General features: G+C 43.1%; 2 protein-coding genes across 3 annotated transcripts in view; one reads left to right on the top strand and one right to left on the bottom strand.

Moving 5' to 3' along the window:
- Positions 1-894: 894 nt before the first annotated feature.
- LOC134461940 (flavin reductase (NADPH)-like) lies at positions 895-4,192 on the bottom strand. The gene is made up of 4 exons (XM_063214761.1): positions 3,536-4,192; positions 2,749-2,950; positions 1,919-2,083; positions 895-1,229 (listed from the first exon to the last, which is right to left on the bottom strand). The coding sequence occupies exons 1-4, from the start codon at positions 3,671-3,673 to the stop codon at positions 1,069-1,071; spliced, it is 666 nt and encodes a 221-aa protein (XP_063070831.1). The 5' UTR covers positions 3,674-4,192; the 3' UTR covers positions 895-1,068.
- Positions 4,193-7,714: 3,522 nt separating this feature from the next.
- The window catches only part of cyth1a (cytohesin 1a), a 37,341-nt gene continuing 25,770 nt past the window's right edge, over positions 7,715-19,285 (top strand). The window contains exon 1 of one of the 2 annotated variants that reach the window (XM_063186210.1): positions 7,715-7,893. In XM_063186210.1, the coding sequence (XP_063042280.1) occupies positions 7,815-7,893 (79 nt within the window). In that variant the 5' untranslated portion in view covers positions 7,715-7,814. Of the gene's footprint in view, positions 7,894-15,845; positions 16,163-19,285 lie in introns of those variants that run through there. The other variant, XM_063186218.1, reaches the window with a different exon arrangement.

Here is a 19,285-nt window from a genome sequence, read left to right as displayed (position 1 = left end):
ACCAAACACAAGCTTATCATCCTAGCAATCCACTGGCAGCACACAAACAAAAACCTTTGTATTTGGGAAGACTTTTAGACAGGCTGTGAGTGTGCTGTGCGCGCGTGTCTGTGTGTGCCTGCGTGCGTGAGTGTGTGTGCGCGTGCGTGTGGTCTGGGATCTTCCTTATCTCTCCTGTACATGTGTTAGATTGGATTTCTAGTCTTTGTAGATTGTTTGTAAAAAAGAAAAAGAAAATATACAACCAGCTGGATGTGTTGCAGCTGTGCAGGGAAAACCTCACCCAGTGACACCCACCCCCCACCACAGGGCCACCCATCCCCATCACCTGCGCCCGCCCACAGCCCCAAGTGACTCATCATGTCATGTCTGCATTGATGGTTCTGAACTTTGCACCGCCTTCCTGACCCAGCTTTTGAAGTTGGGTCTTAATAACTAGAGTATATATAATATAAATATATACATATAAACAGGTGCAATAAAGTTGTGACTTTTGTGAAGAAAAAAAATCCTCTTGTACCTTTTTTTTTATTATTTGAATGCATGACTCCTGTCTGAACATAAGCCAGTAGTGGTGGACAACCTGGATTCAGAAGATGCAATATTAGAATTCAGAATCCAGGTTGCCCATCACCAGGTACAGGATACAGTCATATCATTTCTGTTAAGTGTGTTTGCAAAATCAAAACTGTATTAAATAAATAAAACCGACAGACAGGGAACAAATGTTTGGGTCTAGCCCTTCGTCAGTGTTCCCTTCATACTGGGAACACTGACAAGGGGCTAGACCCGAAACATTTGTCCCTTGTCTGTCGGTTTTATTTACTTTATTTGGCTTTGTTAAATACAATTTTGATTTTGCATTTAGCTCTTGTGTGCGACTCCTTTCTTTTTCGACTCACTGTTCTTAGAATAACACACCGATCAAAACGCTCAGAAAAAGACCTTGGCGCGGACGCCATCTCCACCATTGCTGTTAAGTGTGTTTGTCAGGGTTTACTTGTGCCTTTTGTTTATAGATAATTTATTTGCATTTTCTCATACAAGTGCACACTATCAATAATGATGCTACTTGGTTGTCATGGCAATGCTTTTCTGTATCCAGGAGTTCCTGTCCAACACATCCAGCATGAAGCGGGCCACGTCGCCCCTGGCGACAGCATGGCGTCCAATAGGAATCCCACTGGGGTCTGGAACCCAGTAGCCCTCATTGGTCAAGAACTCCTTTGCTGCAATAGCAGAGATGAGGGCATTGAGCGATGAGAAATAAATAGAATAGAATAGAACACCCTCTATTGGTACAATAATACACATGGACAATGTGAACTATGCACACATACTTTGACATTGATTGCATTTCACTGAAGTGCAACATGCATGTATTTTGCTTACAACAGTGCAATACAAGTTGCAGCATTAGTTTTGCACACTTTTTTGTACTAGTAGTAGACATGACATTGAACCACCAGGGTAGGCAAATGGACAAAAAAAGGAAATGTGGTAGGCTTGATCAGAGTGGTACTTCATATTTGCTACTGTTTTTTCATGCCATGTAATGGCTGAAGGTCTGGTGCTGGGGTGGGGAACCATTTTCATTCAAGGGACCACTAGCTAGTCCTCCAAGATCCGTACTATGAGCACAGAACAGGAATTCTCCCTGCATTGTGTGTAGGCCTATATTGAAGACGGCTACCTTTGCAACAGATCCCAACTTTACTAGGTCCCCTGAAATTATAATTGTATTGCAAATGTAATTTCTAAGATTTACATGTATTTACCAAACTTAACATAGTCATATGAAACTGCATAACAATAAAATTATATCAGGGGCCAGATAAGGTCTCACGGCCTGTACTCTGTATGGCCCAGAGCCATAGGTTCCCTCACCAGTGAGACAGGAGGCCAAACTGAAGCCTACCTGTGGCTGGCTCATCACGTAGCCCGGGTGGGCGCACCACTGTCCAGTCGATGTTGTGGATCTTCTTTAAGGTGTGCTCCATCTCATGCATGTTACTGAGTACACTCTGTATGGTCGTCAGCAGGAAAAGCCTGAAGAGGACCGCCACGCCAGTCAGAGACGTCGCTATAGAGACAGGACACACAAGCAAGCTATCAGCTGTCATGGTGAATCCCAATAACATTTCCTTTACTGCTGGGTGTCATAAATCTAGACCCATAATGGGGAAAATGTTTTTATCATGTGACCAAAGTCCTAGACATAGGCTAATGCAGTGGTCCCCAGCCCTTTTCTTAAGGGACCCATTTTTGATATTATCTATTTATGTGTAATGTGGACCTTGAATTCTGTTTTGTCACACATATTCTTTGTCATTATTTAACATTAATTACATTTAAATTATTAAACCCCTGAAAGAGTGTTTCTGGACACTGGGCTAATGTGTTCAAAGCAAAACAAGTTGAACTGTCCTTGAGGCCCTGACATGGGGGCTCTGCAGCATTTATTCTTAGAGACACACATAAATGCAAAATTGTGGGACACTCAAGTACAAGTACTGAGCGAGTATACTGTACTCATTCTGTCTCAAAGCTATGCATTTTGAAGTTTGTCACATCGGTCATTTTGATGAACAGCACTGTGCCCACAGGTGACAATCGGACAACGTTGTCCAACAATGGCCCTTTGCAAACTGATTTAGGACCAGAATTGCTGCATTGCTGCAGTAACTGGCCACTCATTCCCTCCATTCATTTCTGTAAGTAATAACAAGGCCAATGTGTCAGACTTACGATCGGTGTACCATGAGGTCATGGTGATGAGGCGGTTCACTCCAGCCCCCTGCATCGCCCGGACGACCGCCCTCATGGACCCTGTGTACCCCGTCACCCCGAAGACGGGGGAGATGGGGAAGCCAAGGCAGGACAGCACCGCATCATGGCCCTGCAGAAGAGGCCTCAGGCTGGCCTCCGAGAACACATCCCCCTTCACTACCTACACGTCACACAACCAGGTAACCAGCCAGATGGGATCAGGGGATAGATGAAAGAATTGGGCAAATTGGCCCACAGTACAAGGTACACAACAGTAGGCATACATAGTGTGTGTGAGTGTGTGTTTTTTTATTTATGTATTTTTTTAAGAAATATTGACAAGGTACATCATGCTACCAGGTATGTGAGGCCCCTTGCAAAAAGGGTGAGGATCAGGGAGAGCTCAGTTTGTGGCACAGTGGACCTAGGCCCAGTTTGCTAGTCCATTAATCTACCCCAGGGTTCATACATGCTACTGTCAATTACAGTATATTACATTTTCATTATATTGTACTACATTTGCCTACTACATCATGTGTCATACACTAATATTTAGTATATGATTATAACATACTATTAGGTGTACTGTAAACTATGATACAATTTTAATTCATGTTATATAGGCTACATCAGGTCATACAAAATAATAAAGGGTACTGTAAAAAAAAAATACAGTATTTTACATTGCCGTGACATTTTTCCATTTAACACATTAAGTTGAAAATAAATGCATTGATTTTAAAGATCTGCTGTACAAGTAACTCACCTTCAGTCTGTCATGTGAAACTCCCACCTTCCCTGGGTCGCGCACAACTGCCGTGACGCCGTAGCCTTTGTCAATGGCCTGCTTCACCAAATACTGCCCTGTTCTCCCACTGGCTCCAAGGACGGCAATCCTCATCATTCATATCCCGCTCCCAGATAGCGTCTATTGGAACTTGTGCGCTTACAGAATTTTGTAAGGATGAATCTAAATGCATGGTTATGAAATGGCTTCTTCGTGCGCACCCTTCTGCGAGACTGAGGAAACCCAAGTAGGTGCTGCCACCAAACGAACTGGAGTACTATGTGGGACGTCAAAACAAGTAGCCTAGTGTAAATAAAAACTATACAGATATACCGCACTGACACGTCTCAATATAATAACAACAATATAGGCTAATAACAATATCGTGGAAAAACTCATTTCAGGCATGAACATATGCCTACCTTTCAGAAGACTAATATGTATAGGCTATATTTTATTCCGAAGACTAAGCTAAATGATGAACAAAATTGATCTTTTCGTATCTACTTACTCTTTCATTTTTTCCTCCATTGTCTCATTGTAGGCCTACATGTCAATGCATTTTACATAGCACGTGTAATTTAACTATTACAATACAGCTTATGGGAGGGAAAGAAGAATTGCCCGGGAGAAGAAGAGGGGCAGATGTGCCTATCCAAAAGTTCTCATTGGTAAGTCTCATGTTCACCACTCCATGCAGACTAAAAAGACAATATAGGATACTTCTTACCAACTTCTGTAGGCCTACTAAGCAATTCTAAAATGCATGAATTTCCCATTAGTGTATCATTCCCCACATTTGTATCCTTTAGTTAGGTTTGGCGTAACTTGATATCTCACTTTTACGCATAGCAGTTAATGGTGTTTTGCCAGCGCTGCTGATGCTGTAAGCGCATCCTCTGAGGTAATGAAATCCCTGGAATGACATCACTTCGAGGCAAGGCGGTGTGGCGCCGCAGGAAGGATGCTCTCGGCTCGCGCATTGCTCATGAACCTTCCTGGAACACAAAACGGTGTGCGTTCAGTTACGGATACGGCTCGCGTGCGATTGTTGCTCCATCTGCTCACCGGACTGGGAGAAGGAGGATAAAGAGGAACCACGGGTGTGTCGCCGCATCCAGGAAACACAGGCGACATGGATGGCGAGAGTTCTGGTAGGGCCCATTCAAAGCAAACATCCGTTTTGACGTTATGGTGGTGTTCGAGATGGGCTTAACTGACATAGTGTCTATAACTTTATGTATGAAAGTTAGTTCATACATCTGGTTTGTTACTGTAGCTGAAGCTGCGTAATACAGATTGATTAACATTGGCATGAACAAAAATAGAGGTCTAAGAATGAAGGAATACCACTCCCGGTCATATATTGAGCATGGAGACACTTCGTGGGTAGGAGTCATAGGAGCGGCATGGCATGTTTTTTCTTGTTCCTTTTCTGCCACTATAGTAGCCTACTGTGGGCAAACAGTGTTCGAGATGATATCTGATATGGGCATCTGTGTTTGAGCCAATCACATCCATTGTACATAAACATTGAGTAGGCCTATTGTATATCGCCCAGCCTTGAAAAATAACAGAAGATGGTTAGATAATGTATGAAACTAGCCAGCAGTATTTTAGTACTACTGCTATTACTACACAATTACTAAGCATTAACACCAACTTATCTTTAGAATCTGTAATGTACTACATCCTATATTCAGTCCCAAACACAAATAAGAAGAAGGCTTATAATAACTGCCATTGTAGGTCTATCTATATCTGGGTACAACCTTTACCAAGGTAACACAGTTTTTAAATTCATGTAGGCCTATGCAATACATTTATGTGACCGATGCACCAGAAAAGCTGTGTATTGTTGGTGTGACATTTTAAGGACCTCGCACCTTACATATTGTCTTGGCTGACACTTGTATCCTCTCACTCTTTTTAAAGTTTAATCTCACAGAGTCAGCAGTGGATATACATGTTTACAGTTAGCAAAGTCAAATGTTCTTATGACTCATAATGCAATACTTCATTCGCCTACTTGTAACTAATTTAAGCATCTAATAGCTTAATGTGATGAATTCACTTGACAAATTCCCTTGCCATCTATCATGCTTTGTTACTATCCACTACTACTACATCGGCAGGTTGGTATAGTAGCCTGTGAGTTTTGGGCAATATCCTAATACCTGGTTGGTTTTCTTCTGGCCCATCCCATCAATTGTATAATTAGTTATAAAGTACTCTCATTGGTCCACCCACTATATGATTTCTGCCTATCCTGCTCCCCAGTATTCTTCCGACTTATTACCTGGCCCTCCTAGAGGAGGTTGGGCTAGGTATTACAATGACTACCTGTGTGTCTGGCTGGTCGTCTGTTTGTTCGTCTGTCTGTCTGTCTGTCTGTCTGTCTGTCTGTCTGTCTGTCTGTCTGTCTGTCTGCCTGCCTGCCTGCCTGCCTGCCTGTTGTGTTTTGGGTTGACTATGGGTGGCGCCAAATTTACGTCACATGCATCTGGCACTGGCTAGGATGGCAGGTTGCCATTTCTGATTGATTTGGAGAAATACATAACTGTGAACGAGGTTTACACAACATTCATGATGAAAAGGTGCCCAGCCAGATTTAAAAAAAAACCCCTGTAAATCCTGAAATAAAACTGTGAGCACTTATATCCTTGTTTCAAAGTTGAATAGCCAAGCCTTTGGTTGACAACACTTCCTCAGGGCCCGCTTCAATTTTTGGAGAGATACCCACATAGGGCAGTCATGGCTAAGCGGTTAGGGTGTCAGACTTGTATCCCAAAGGTTGCCAATTTGACTCCTGACCCACCAGGTTGGGGAGTAATTAATCAGTGCTCTCCCTCATCCACCTCAATGACTGAAGTACCCTGAACATGGTACCGTCCCACCGCACTGCTCCCTTGGGGCACCATTGGTGGCTGCCCCTTGCACGGGTGAAGCATAAATGCAATTTCATTGTGTGCAGTGTGCAGTGAACAGTTGTGTGCTGTGGAGTGCTGTGTCACAATGACAATGGGAGTTGGTGTTTCCCAGTTGGGCTTTCATAGGGATAATAACCACAATTCCTCATATTCCTTTATACACCGCAGTCCACATTATTACGCAAATGACATTTCCCCAAATAATGTATGACAGTCGTCATAATTTTCAAGTCATCAGCCATTAGAGTACAATTTAAACGTCTTTGAATGAACCTTCCAATGATAACAGTATTTTTTAAAATAATAAAAAACTTAAAATGCCCAAAATGCTCTGTTCCAAATTATTACGCAAAACAGTTTTGTAGTGTTGTAATCCAAATTTCTGTCTTTTTTCCCATTTACATCAGTACATTGGCATTTGGTACCTTCTAAATTACATTTCAATGTTCAAAACTTGGTTATAAGCTGTAACTGGAATGCTGCATTTAACATTCAATGGCAGGACAGCGCATGGGAGTTATGGAAGCCCAGATATCCTTGATGCTTTGCTCTCAGCTGTTTTTGTTTGTTTGGTCTGGTGACCCACACTTCACTCTTCCATACATTTCCATGCCACGTTTAGGTGCTTAGGTACATTACATTACTACATTACATAGCACCTTTAGTGATACATTACAACTTGTCCATTGCCATTCTTCTAACAGACGTGTATTCATCATGGACATTTAATAGAGTTTATGTGTGTCTACTGTCTACACATGTGTGTCTCCCTTTGACCAATTATACAGTGACAGTGTGGAAAGTGATTTTGGCCTCGCCATTTGGGCCTTGTGATATCAGTCTCTCAGTCTGAGCGTCAGTGCAACATAACAGAGGAGGGAGTGGAAGTAGCGAGGCAGAGAGAAGGGCGAGGAGAAGCAGACACAGCGGACACATTCTCTACAAAGTCAGAAAGGAGAAGTCACTCACGAGAGAACTGGGACGGAGAGAGAGGGAGAGAGAAAGGCGGACAGAGCTGAGGAGCAGTAGGATTAGTGGCATACTTACATACAGGCTCAGTCTCTCTCTCTTTCTCTTTCTCTTTCTCTCTCGCGCTCTCTGTCACACACGCACGCACGCACGCACGCACACACACACACACACACACACACACACACACACACACGCACGCACGCACGCACGCACACACACACACACACACACATGACTGAGATGAGGCACATGAATGGGTGAGACGAGAGCGCAGAGGAGAGCGCTTTGGTCTGTGATCTCTCTGGACGCTGGTGTTGGTGTCTGTGTAGCCTGCTCAGCAGTGCACAGCCAAAGTCATGATGGGCACTGTGGGGGAACTCTGTGCAAACAGTTTGAATACTTTTCTCTTCCCGAATCAGCCTGCTTCGCAGAGAGGTAAGAGACCCACTTCTAGACAGTATGAACATGGATATTAAAGTTGTTATGAGCTATTTGTAACGATTGAAATTACTTGAAGATCCACAGGGTTATGACTACAAACTGAAGTCTTTTCTATATTTTTGTGCATATCTGTACACTTAAACATCACTGCTAGTGTATAATTAACACACGTGAGATTCATCCATGGCAGTTATGCATGATGCGTTTGTTTGACTTAAATGGCTTAAATGGGAGTTCATCGGTGTGCGGTTTTCTTCATTACTTATGGATTGACTTTTTTTGAACCTGCACCTGAAACCAGTCACTGGATGTGCGTGGTTTTTTTTATTGGGGTGTGTTGACAGTTTTATAGGTGATGATGCCTGTTGTGGGTCAATATCAGCCTCTGCGTTAGGTTTTTGAAATGTGCAGTGGAAGATGGTTTCTCCAAGTGCAAACACACACACACACTCACACACACACCGATATACACACACATACTCCGTTCTTCCAATTTTTATGTATGTATCACTTGTCAATAATAGTTTACCTCTTTCCACCCCCTCCCCCCCTCTCTCTCTCTTCCCCACATCATCATCAAAATCAAATGACTGGAAGTAATTGTGTTCGAGACAGAGGCTACTGAGCCACATGGGATTAGTAGAGCCGATCAGGTGCACATCAGTGACCCCCCTTGACTGTACAAATGAGAGTGCCCCCATTTTCCCACATCACAGCGAGTCGAGATATCTAGGGAATGCTCAGAATGACTGTGATTGGATCTATTTCAACTGTATGATCTATTTTTGGGCTCTGTGTCATCTGCAACCCAAGGCAATATTGCTGGTATAAGCTCAACAAAGCTGCTAAGGGAAACAGAAGTGTAACGCCTATTTGTGACAGGGCAAAAGCGGCGTTCCTCATCTTGTGAAAGTTCCTGTTGGTGTCGTGACTATCACAGCACTTTCCATGTGCGTCCATGTGTGTGGTGTGGCTGCCTGTTCACATGCAGAACTTCAGGCTTCATGAGGGAAGTGAATCTGACACAACGAAACTGCTTGCGTCTGTGTTTTGTTTTGATGACGGTGGTGTGTGTGTGTGTGTGTGTGTGTGTGTGTGTGTGTGTGTGTGTGTGTGTGTTACTGAAAGTCATCGCGTGGGGTTGAAGTCTCCATAGGTTAGTGTAGTTCAACGTCCAAAGTGGTTGCCAATCCTGGACTTGTATATGTTGCTGACATTTCTGAAGTGTGTCATTTTGCTGCTTTGGTTTGTTCTCAAAATTTGTCAGACATGCCCCTTCCTGTAAGTCATTCTATAAACCACATAAAATATGCCAGAATACTAATAGCATAACAAAAATCGAATAAATAAAACATAGGCCTAATACAATTTGCAGTTTATTCATTAGGATTAGTACAGTAGTGAAGCTTGACGCATTTCAGCCAAATATTCCTCAGAAAAATGTTTTTTGTTTTTTTTTTACTTTTACTTTTTCACTGCACTACTATGTAGGCTAAAGAGAGCATATAATTTAGGTGTATCTGACTGACCTGGCTGTTATCGTGTAGGCTACCACAAAATTGTTTCATCCAGTTGCTACTGTAAAGTTTAGTCTGTAATGCTTTCATGGATGAATTGTATTATTGTGAGTCAGCCAACCAATGACATTTTGTTTTAGCTCAATGGAATTGTGCAGCATGAGACAAATAAGAATATCTTCATGAGAACCTGGAAAACATGGATAGGCTATCTCAATATTCATATTACTGATATTCATGTAACAGATCCTTGCTACATACTGTATAACAGAGTGCTGTGGTTTGGAGATGTTTTGCCTCTGATTCATATCTTTCATAACTCTTTGCAAGTAGGCCTAGTCAGCTTGACTTTTTCGTGACCACAACAAATTCAGCTGCTATGCAGCAGTGTCAGCTGATCAGTGGTGGAGGGAGTAGAGTTGAAGGATTTCAGGGGAATCTAGAACCTTACTTTGCCGTTTGTCTCTCTGTAGAAGAATGTTACAAAAGAATTTCCAATTGGCTTCAAATCCACTGTATCACTGAATCATAAACAAGTGTTGTTTACATTACTGTGATATTTTTCCCGTCAGGTTATTTACAGGCTATATCTCATTAGATATCTATGTTATAGCAGGACAGGGCATTTCGCATGTGGGCCCTGCATCATTTTGTTGGGGTTTATTCTGCCATAATGACCATCTCAGTGTAATATTATTCCACGTAACACTACAGAACTAAAACATAGGACAACTGTAAACTAATGCATGGATTTATTCATGCTGTGATGCATTACTACAAGTGGCCAGCAGTGGGCACTCAAACCATTCTAATTCATCACAAACTTTTTGCTGACATTTCTTATCTGGGGTGTGAAAACAAAAGCAAGTGAATCTAGAAACAACTTATTTGTCTATCGGGTCCATTATATACAATAGTAGTACATTAATTAATTAGTGTTGGGAAATGATATGCCTCTATGTTCAATTGGGAATGTACACAAAAGCATAGTGTAAAAATGTGTGCCACAAAAATGTCCATAATGGAATCTTTGTGAATTCTAAGCTTATTATACTACTGTACTGTGTTTCATAAGTTATTTCAAAAAGTCTAGGAAAAAATGTAGTAATGCCAGAGACGGTTAGAATGAAAGAATCTTTGGTAATGCCTCACACCGGCATACACACAGACATACTTGGCCTACTAGCGCACATTGTAGGTCACTCATAGTCCTATGTGCACACGCACACACACACACACACACACACACACACACACACACACACACACACACACACACACACACACACACACACACACACACACACACACACACACACACACACAGTCACACAGCCACACAGAGACACATACACACACAGTCACACAGACCCAGACCCAGACACAGACTGCAGCGAATAAAAGCCATTGTGGGTGCTGCCAGCGTGGGCGCCCTGAGCCCTCAGGAATTACATTGATTTTGTCAACAAGAGACTGTTTCATTGGGGAGAAGCAAAGGGGTAGAGGTGATAGGGGCAACCAATAGGAGAGGGGCTTTGAGGGGGTTAGTGGGGTCAGAGGGGAGGGGAGAAAGAAAAAAGGGGGGGATGTGTGGGGTGCGGTGGGAGGAGGGCTGGAATGGCAATCTGTCATTTATGGCATTTACCAGGTGGGCCCACAGTCCTCAGGGGTCGATGCTTTTTTTTTGGCTTATTTTTTTGTATTTCATTCCTTTAAAGACGGCCCACAATTGAGATGGTCTGGTCCATTGGTGCATCTTTAACATATAGAGTAGATAGTGGGCTGAGCCCATGTGGCTGTGTGAGGGGCTGGACTACTATGGAGTAGAGTAGAGTAGAGTAGAGTAACTTTATTAATCCCCAGGGGGAAATTCAGGTATCCAGTAGCTTACATAAATACACAAATAAACAAATGCCCACATGGACATTTCAAGACACAAATAACACAGGAATAGCAAAATGCAAAATGGCAAAATGCCTGGCACGGGTCATGTCCTGCCCTGGATGGGCGCAAACAGAGAGACGAAGAGCCCTTTAAATCCCCTCTCCCATGCCGTCAGCAGGGCCCTTGAGTGATGCAGACGCGGCATGACATTTCCATAATTGTTTGACTAGCCAACAAATTTACATATTAGCCAGGAATCAGATTTACATCAGTTAGTAGACACAGATGGATTGGTCTGACGTGGAGTCTTGGGGACAAAGCTGCCCATGGTCCCATATCATGTTGAAAAGATTAGTTGATGTGTCCATGAGGTTTCCATGAGGTTTCTGCATGAGATTAATTTGAATGGTTAATGGTGAATGAATGATATTCCATTGTTGATATGGATATAGTACTCTTTGTTCTGAAAGAAGAAGAACTGTTGTGTGAATGATCAGATGGATCTTTTCTGTGAAGATCCTCCTTCGTCCAGGTTATCTTAGTCAAGAGGTGTCTCTCAGCTGAAAAGGCAAAACTGTTCATGCTCCGACAAGAAATCTACTAGCCATCAACTAAGCTCTTTGGTCCGATGGTCCATGCCCACTATTTACAATGGTCAGAGTCAGCTTATATTCCAGTTATGCAAATCAAAGTGTAGGCCTACTTGGAGTGTTGTGAGTGTACACACCATGTCTATGAGGTTACTGTCGTTCATAGGCCCCTATACCCCCCATACTCAAATAGCGGCCCGCGGGCCACTTGTGGCCCGCGAGGCATCTATTTGTGGCCCTCGAATAATTTTGAAAAATAAAAAAAAAAAAAAAAAAAAAAAATTTTTTTTTTTTTTTTTTTTTTTTTGGTCCGATCGCGCTGCCGGCTCTTATTTTGAAATCGCGCCACAGACGCTAGGAAGATGCGTGCCGTGTCTCCGCCCCCTCAATCAGTTTCTCCCTGCAGGCTCTGTAGCAACCCAATGTAAGTAGGCTGCCGGATGTGAGTGCCCGGATATCCGCCCGAGTATTTACGTCTATTTTACCTCAGCTACTCGATTTTGGTCGTGTATTTACGACAGTTTAACCTCAGCTACTTGATTTCGATCCGATTTGAGTCTGACTGAAGATGGAAGGGATATAGGTGCCGTGCGTAAAGAGCCCACAGCACATCGCCGTTTCGGCGACACCAGGGAGTTCCTTGATCTCCCAATCAAAAGAATAGGCCCGGTGACCAATAACATCAAAATAATAAAACAAAAAATAGTAAAATGAAATTATAACTTAAAACCGAATTGATTTGGGTGTGAAAATTAAACTGTCTCAACCGGGCACCAAAAGGGAATCCATCAAAAGATAACGGCATTACTTTCTCGTCGACATTATTTTGTTTTTATTATCCAGGAGGACTGAGCTGAAAACTGCAGCAGTCACCTTGCACCGTTCTAGCTGCTCTGAAGCACGTGCGTGTCTCATCCTGCCCATTCGCAATGTTAAATAAAAAGTTTTGCACAAGACTATAGCCTAAAATAGATGCACTGTCACAGACACTGGCCCGTGTCGGAAGGCATTAAAGTCACGAGTTTACCAAGAGTAAATGTAGCTAGCACTCGGGAAGTTTCTGAATTTTACTCCTTACATTAGTGAAACATAACATCAGGATATCCTACAAGTTAAAAGAATATCTGGGCATAGCCTTCTCTCTGAGTTAGAAAACAGCAGGTATGCCGCATATTGTGTATTATTTGGTGGTGCAATAACAACACCCGAAACCATGCCGCATATTGTGCCATATTATTGGTGATGCCGAAACAACAAAGCCAGATTGGTGACTAGAGCCTGCCTAGTAGGCTACATTTAGACATAGCCTACTCATTTGATTGTGCCATGTACATTTAAAACTGTCAGTGCAGAATTAAACTGGGCGCTGAATATAAATATTGGAGCCATTCTCCCTCCGTGTCTAGATACAGTCAGAGGCGCGCGCGTACGCTCTTATTTCTGTATATGAAAATATCCTAAAACGGTGACAACATCAGAGGACCTTCGTGGTGGAGGATACTTACGGGACACTCTTAATATTATTGAAGGGACAGACCATGCTCGATAGGCTACTTTACCCGGTCTAAATGTAGCACTCGAAAAGTTATGCATATTGTGCAGATTATTTGGTGATGCCAACCACACGTGAAACTAGGCACATTGGAGACTACAGCATTAGACTACATTTTAGACATAGCCTATTCATTTGATTGTGCTACGTAAACTTAAAAGTGTCAGTAGCCTACAGGATATTGTGCAGATGTGTGTGCGCGGCACACAACTAATTTCTCTCCCACCTTTTTGCTCATCAAGCCTCCCATCTCCAAAAAGACACGGGCACTCAGGATAACTGTTTACACGAGATGTCTAAATAATGTGATGCACGTTCTTCATGACATGGCATGGTTTGGCCACCCTAAATTCAACATGACTGCATTCGCACATATGGTTTAAACATCCATGATTGTGACTCTTAATGTGCAAGTATTGGATGTGAAAAAAGATCCTAAAACGGTCACAACGCCAGTACAGAGGACCCGTGGTGGTGTGATGGATATTTGCGGCGGGGGCCGAGGTCGAGTTGTTACGGTAGGCTACAATCATATTACAGAAGGGACAGTCAGGCGACACAGCGCGACTCACATCGGGTAGCTGTGGTACCGCAAAGCATTCCTGATGGTGGAAATGAATGCAAATGCCTGCAAATACTCGGGCGGATATCCGGGCACTCACATCCGGCAGCCTACTTACATTGGGTTGCTACAGGCTCCAAACAGAAGTGACTATGAGGGTGGCAGAGGCTGTTGTGAGGTAGACTACTGAAGGGAAGGACGGTAGAACTTGTAAATAAATTATTTACAAAGTTCTCTTTGCCTCGTTTTTGAAAGTAATGGTCCACATTTCATTGCATACAGTGTGTTAGGACTTCGAATTGGTTTAGCACTAGCTGTAGCTAGTTGCTAACACAAATGAAGGCAAATTGTGTTTGAGCTCTGCTGGCAGCTAACTAGGGGTAGCCTACTTAAAAACGAATTGCTTGATAAACTTTTCACACTTTTAAACAGTCCCCAAATAGTTCGTTTGGAAAGCTAAGCCCCTCATAAGATTTCAAACAAAGTTATGAGCAACTTGATGATTTATTATTGGCTGTTGCATTTAATCAACATTGCATCAATGTGCCATTTTCTTGTTGGCAAAACCTGGTGTCCTCCTATCTATGTGTCCTCTTTGTTGGGTCCATTATTGCATCTGATTCTCATTATGCATGTGAGAGCTGCATAAACAAAGTCATAATAAGCAACATTTGTTTGAAAAGTGTTATCTTCAGGCTTATTGGTTTTCTCACTAAGAAATAAATGTTTATGAATGTAGTCTGCAAATATAGGCTAATCTTATGTCATTTAAAAAAGATAATTTTATGTCATTTAAAAAAAATACTGAAGGGTGGGTGGCAATGACAGCAAGGCAGGCACCTCACCCCACAGTGCTCCAGAAAAATGCAGGCCCTTTATGAGAGAAATGTTCTCCCATCCTGTCACTGGAAACTAAATATCTGCTGTGGGTGTGAGTGTGTGTGTTTTGTGATTACAAAGGCCTTATTTTTATTTATTTTTTTAAATAATTTTTTTGGTGGGGGTCGTGTCGTGTCAGCCCGGCCCGGCCCTTTATTGGGAGGAATTTTGAAAAACTGGCCCTCTGGGACTTTTAATTGAGTACCCCTGCACTATATCATGTGTGTTTAAATAACAAGGCTGGAGAGCTGTGTTGAGTGCTGCCAGTCCAATCTCTTCAACAGCGCTGTCCACATTCCTGAGCTGCTACTACTTGATCAGATGCAGGCAGGCACATGTTCTTCACCGCATACTACATGTTCATTACACACTCACACAGTATGCACATGCTCCTCCCAAATACTCTGCAATCACTATGCAGGTTATTCCGTGTTCTTAGCCCACATCTGCTTCCAGCCAAGAAACACATTAAGCTCTTCAGTGATGTACACTGATGGATATTTTGTAGTCAAGTCAGTTCACTAAGGCCCTTGTATCCCAAATGTTGTGTTTTTTTGGAAATAGAAGTGAACACTTGTGGACAAATGCTGTGAAGTAGCCTACCATGACAAGCTGAAGATAGTTGCCACTCATAATGTGCATGTAATGTCACCTCTAAAATATGGCTTTAGTGGCACTTTACTTCCTAAAATAATTGAAGATTTCAGAAGTTATGGTCTATCCGAGAGTGCCCAGTCCTAGAACCCAGTGTAGAACTATTTCCCCTCAAGAGCTTCTGAATTATAGACATTGTAGAGCCACAGGACAACCCCATGGTGTATTTGCAGTAGTCCCAGTAAACAGCCCGGGTGTAGCCAGGGTGTGGATCTGAAGTCCCTGTGGTGAAACTGATCCCAGCTCATTGAGCCCACGGAATTACAGCTCACGTTACGCAGCTTACATTGAGCAAGCACGTCACTCAGTAACAGCCTTGGACAGCACCAACACGATTGGTTGGCTCAACTCTGGGCACTCAAAACCACTCCCTGAGCATTTCCTCTCGAGGCTCATCCGGTAGTGAGTGTGTAGCAGCATAGCTAAAGCTATTTTGCGAAGGAAAAAACGTTGTTTTTTCTTGTGTGAAGAGTGAGCAGCTGTGAACAAACCAAGCTTCAAAACATCACACGCGCGACTATACATTGTAACTTTGACCATTTGAGTTCTAAGGACCTTACCTGTGTGGAACGAGCCAAAAGTGCCATAGGTTACAAAATGGTGCTGAAGTCAGAGGACGGAGTTGGTAAGTTATTTCACTGTAGTTCTAGCCTACCTCTCGTCGAGTTTGTTTTCCCTTTAATTGGCCTCGCTGCTAAAGATATGCCGGAAGCTAATCTGTCAAGTAAGCGCATTTCTAAGTTCTAACCTTGCAACAAAATGACGAACAAGCTCATCTCAGATTTAACGTGGGCCTAATGGCAACAATGTAATGTATGTACACACAATGTAACTTTTAAACGTTTTAAGCAACCACACGACTTAGACTTACGCGTGGGTGGGACATAGGCTATGTTTAAACCCGATCATAAACAGTCTGTAGGGTTTGAGGTAGCCTATGTGCGAAATAACCTTTCTATGTCGTCTGTTTTGTGCGCTCATTGGCCACAATTGTGAGCCGTGAGTCAGACAGGTGTGCATTAGAACTAGACTACTCAACTCCGCTGACTCAAGCAATCATGGATGGAGCTTAACTATGGTTGGACATGTCAAGATGGGTAGTACTAGTGAATAAGACTGTGGATTGGTTTATTATTGGTGTCTATGAGGACAACATTGTCAGAAGTACTTTGAATTCTTTCAGTGTCCAAGATAGCTCTGATTTTGTGTTTACCCCAAACACTGTAGCTTGTGAAATGTGTTTGTTGAGCTGTTTGGCTGCACCAGACAGCTGAGTCAGACAGGTAAACTTCACCTGCAGACGTGCCTCATTACTAACCCATTGAGGAGTCTCATGAAGGATGTTATTGTGGTATGCCTGTTGTTTGTTTGCCTTACAGACAGTATGATTATGTATGATTTTGTCTGCATTTACTGCAGGGTGTTCATGTACAGTAAGCTAATAGTACAGTAGGGTAGGTTAAGATCTGGACATCAACCAATAAAATACTGCCCTAGTTTATTGGCCTATCGATATGTCTCCGGCAATATCAGTAATGACGTCTTGTTCACAAAGCCTGTTATGTGTATGCAGCTCAGCTACCTCAAGTAGAGGAAAAAACACACCAGTGCTGTTTTGCATAATTGTAACTTTAAGTAAATGGGTGACCAAGCTCGCAATGCACTGGTGTGCGTGTGCGTGTGCGTGTGCGTGTGCGTGTGCGTGTGCGTGTGCGTGTGTGTGTGTGTGTGTGTGTGTGAAAAAGGAAGCAGGGCTGACCATGGGATGGTTCCTGAGAAAGGATCAGAGAGAGAGAGAGAGAGAGAGAGAGAGAGAGAGAGAGAGAGAGAGAGAGAGAGAGAGAGAGAGAGAGAGAGAGAGAGAGAGAGTTTGGCAGAGGGAGGAGGGAACGAGATGTGTGTGTGTGTGTGTGTGTGTGTGTGTGTGTGTGTGTGTGTGTGTGTGTGTGTGTGTGTGTGTGTGTGTGTGTGTGTGTGTGTGTGTGTGTGTGTGTGTTGTGTGGGATGGAATGGAATGAGAGAGAATGCTACAGTAGATGGATGGATGGAGGGGAGCAGGGCTAGAGTTGGACGGAGCCTCCTCTGTGTTCTCTCTCTAGTGCGCCTGCCCTGCCTCTCCTCTCCTCGCCTCTCCTCTCCCAGCCTTCCCTCCAACATGTGCACCACAGTGTCTTACATTCACTCTGGAGACTAGACCAAGACCGAGCAGGCAGAGGGTAGTGCAAGCCCAGAGTAAGGCAGTCGGATTACTATTGCTGCTGTTGTCACACTCTCAGGTCAGACTGTGTTTACGCGTTGGCATGGGGTGACTGTTAATGAAAAAGATGTGTATTTAAAGGTCTGTACAGTGTGTGGCGAAGAAAGTATGGAAGACGTTGGCTATGTGTAACTGAATGCTTGTGTTGTTTCGAGAAGTGTCCTTGCAGCTGATACAAAGTGGAGGAAAGTAATCAGGCTTTGTATGGTGGACAAATGTATTACGGTGTCTGTGTAAGGATGCATGTGTTTGCGCACGCACATGCTTGTCTGTGTGCGCGTGTGCATTTGTGTCTGTGTGGGTGTGTGTGTGTGTGTGTGTGTGTGTGTGCACTCGCATTGTCGTCTGTGGTGAACTTACTTTCCCATGCTGCATTGCTGGATGCTGAGATGGCACCTCACGCTTATACTGTTGCATGCCTCTGAGGTTGGTGCAGGTTACCTGCATCTCTCTCTACCTCTTAGTGTGTCTGTGTCAAAGGCCAATTATGCTGTTTGGGTTGACTGTTGGTGTGTGCACATGAGGCCTTGACTGTTTACTGTAGTTTGGGTGTTGGTGAGCTGTCTGTGTGAGAGCTCAAACGTGTGTGTGTGTGTGAGAGAGAGAGAGAGAGAGAGAGAGAGAGAGAGAGATGGAGAGAGAGAGAGATGGGAGGATGTGTGGTTTTAGGTTTTAAGGAAGTGAAAGAGCCTACCCAGACCATCACCAAAATAAATCAGAATTCAAATATCAAATCAGAAGTGGCAAGCAGCAAGCATTTATATGAACTTCGTTGTTCGTTACACGTATCCGTATGTGGATATTTTTTTATCCGTTTTACGTGTAAACGCAACGTGGATAAAAGATTTAAAACTCCATACTAACAACAGGTGCCTTTTAAATGGGGTGTTTTTAAAGCTGGATTTTAGATTTGCCCAATGTTCTAAAACTATGTTAACATGTAAATGGAAGGCCAAAACCAAAGCGTTATCAAAAAAGATCCGTATACGTGTAATCTGCTTCTTGGATGCCAATGCTGTCTTGTGGAGGACAATCGCATATCTTACAGTATTCACACTACTGCCCACCACCAGATGTCCAATGGGTGGAAATAAACAATTAGACTGTGAAAAATGGCAATTATTACCTCACACTGACAAATAATTGGCAAGATTCACCAGCTTTCACTCAACAATAAGTGTTTATTTTCATGTCTACCAGACCTTCTTACATGTTTCCATTGTTTAGCTGGGGCTTTCAGCTGTTCATCCTGCAGTGTTAACACTTATGTCAACACTAGGACCAAATACGTTAGGACCAAATGTACTCTAGTATGAAGAGGGTTACATTTGCCTCTCTCTGTGTTGACTTGACACTGCATGGAGTAACTGTGTGACTAGCTGCTATGAATTCCGTTGCTGTAGGGGTCAGGTCAGTGTTGCCCACGGCCCTTCATGAGCCTGCAGGGGAAGGGTCCAGCATAACACACACACACACACACATACATTATAC

Source organism: Engraulis encrasicolus, chromosome 2, assembly GCF_034702125.1.
Source record: "Engraulis encrasicolus isolate BLACKSEA-1 chromosome 2, IST_EnEncr_1.0, whole genome shotgun sequence".
NCBI classification, from domain to species: domain Eukaryota; kingdom Metazoa; phylum Chordata; class Actinopteri; order Clupeiformes; family Engraulidae; genus Engraulis; species Engraulis encrasicolus.
Note: the sequence above shows the minus strand (reverse complement) of the source record. Positions and strands in the feature narration are given on the sequence as shown.

What these genes read in the sequence shown, in the direction of transcription:
- LOC134461940 (XM_063214761.1), bottom strand. Translation starts at nt 3,673, where the DNA reads ATGATGAGGATTGCCGTCCTTGGAGCCAGTGGGAGAACAGGGCAGTAT. An exon ending in TTTCACATGACAGACTGAAG is followed by an intron (nt 2,951 to 3,535) that starts GTGAGTTACTTG and finishes TGTGACGTGTAG; the next exon opens with GTAGTGAAGGGGGATGTGTT. An exon ending in GACCTCATGGTACACCGATC is followed by an intron (nt 2,084 to 2,748) that starts GTAAGTCTGACA and finishes CTGTCTCTATAG; the next exon opens with CGACGTCTCTGACTGGCGTG.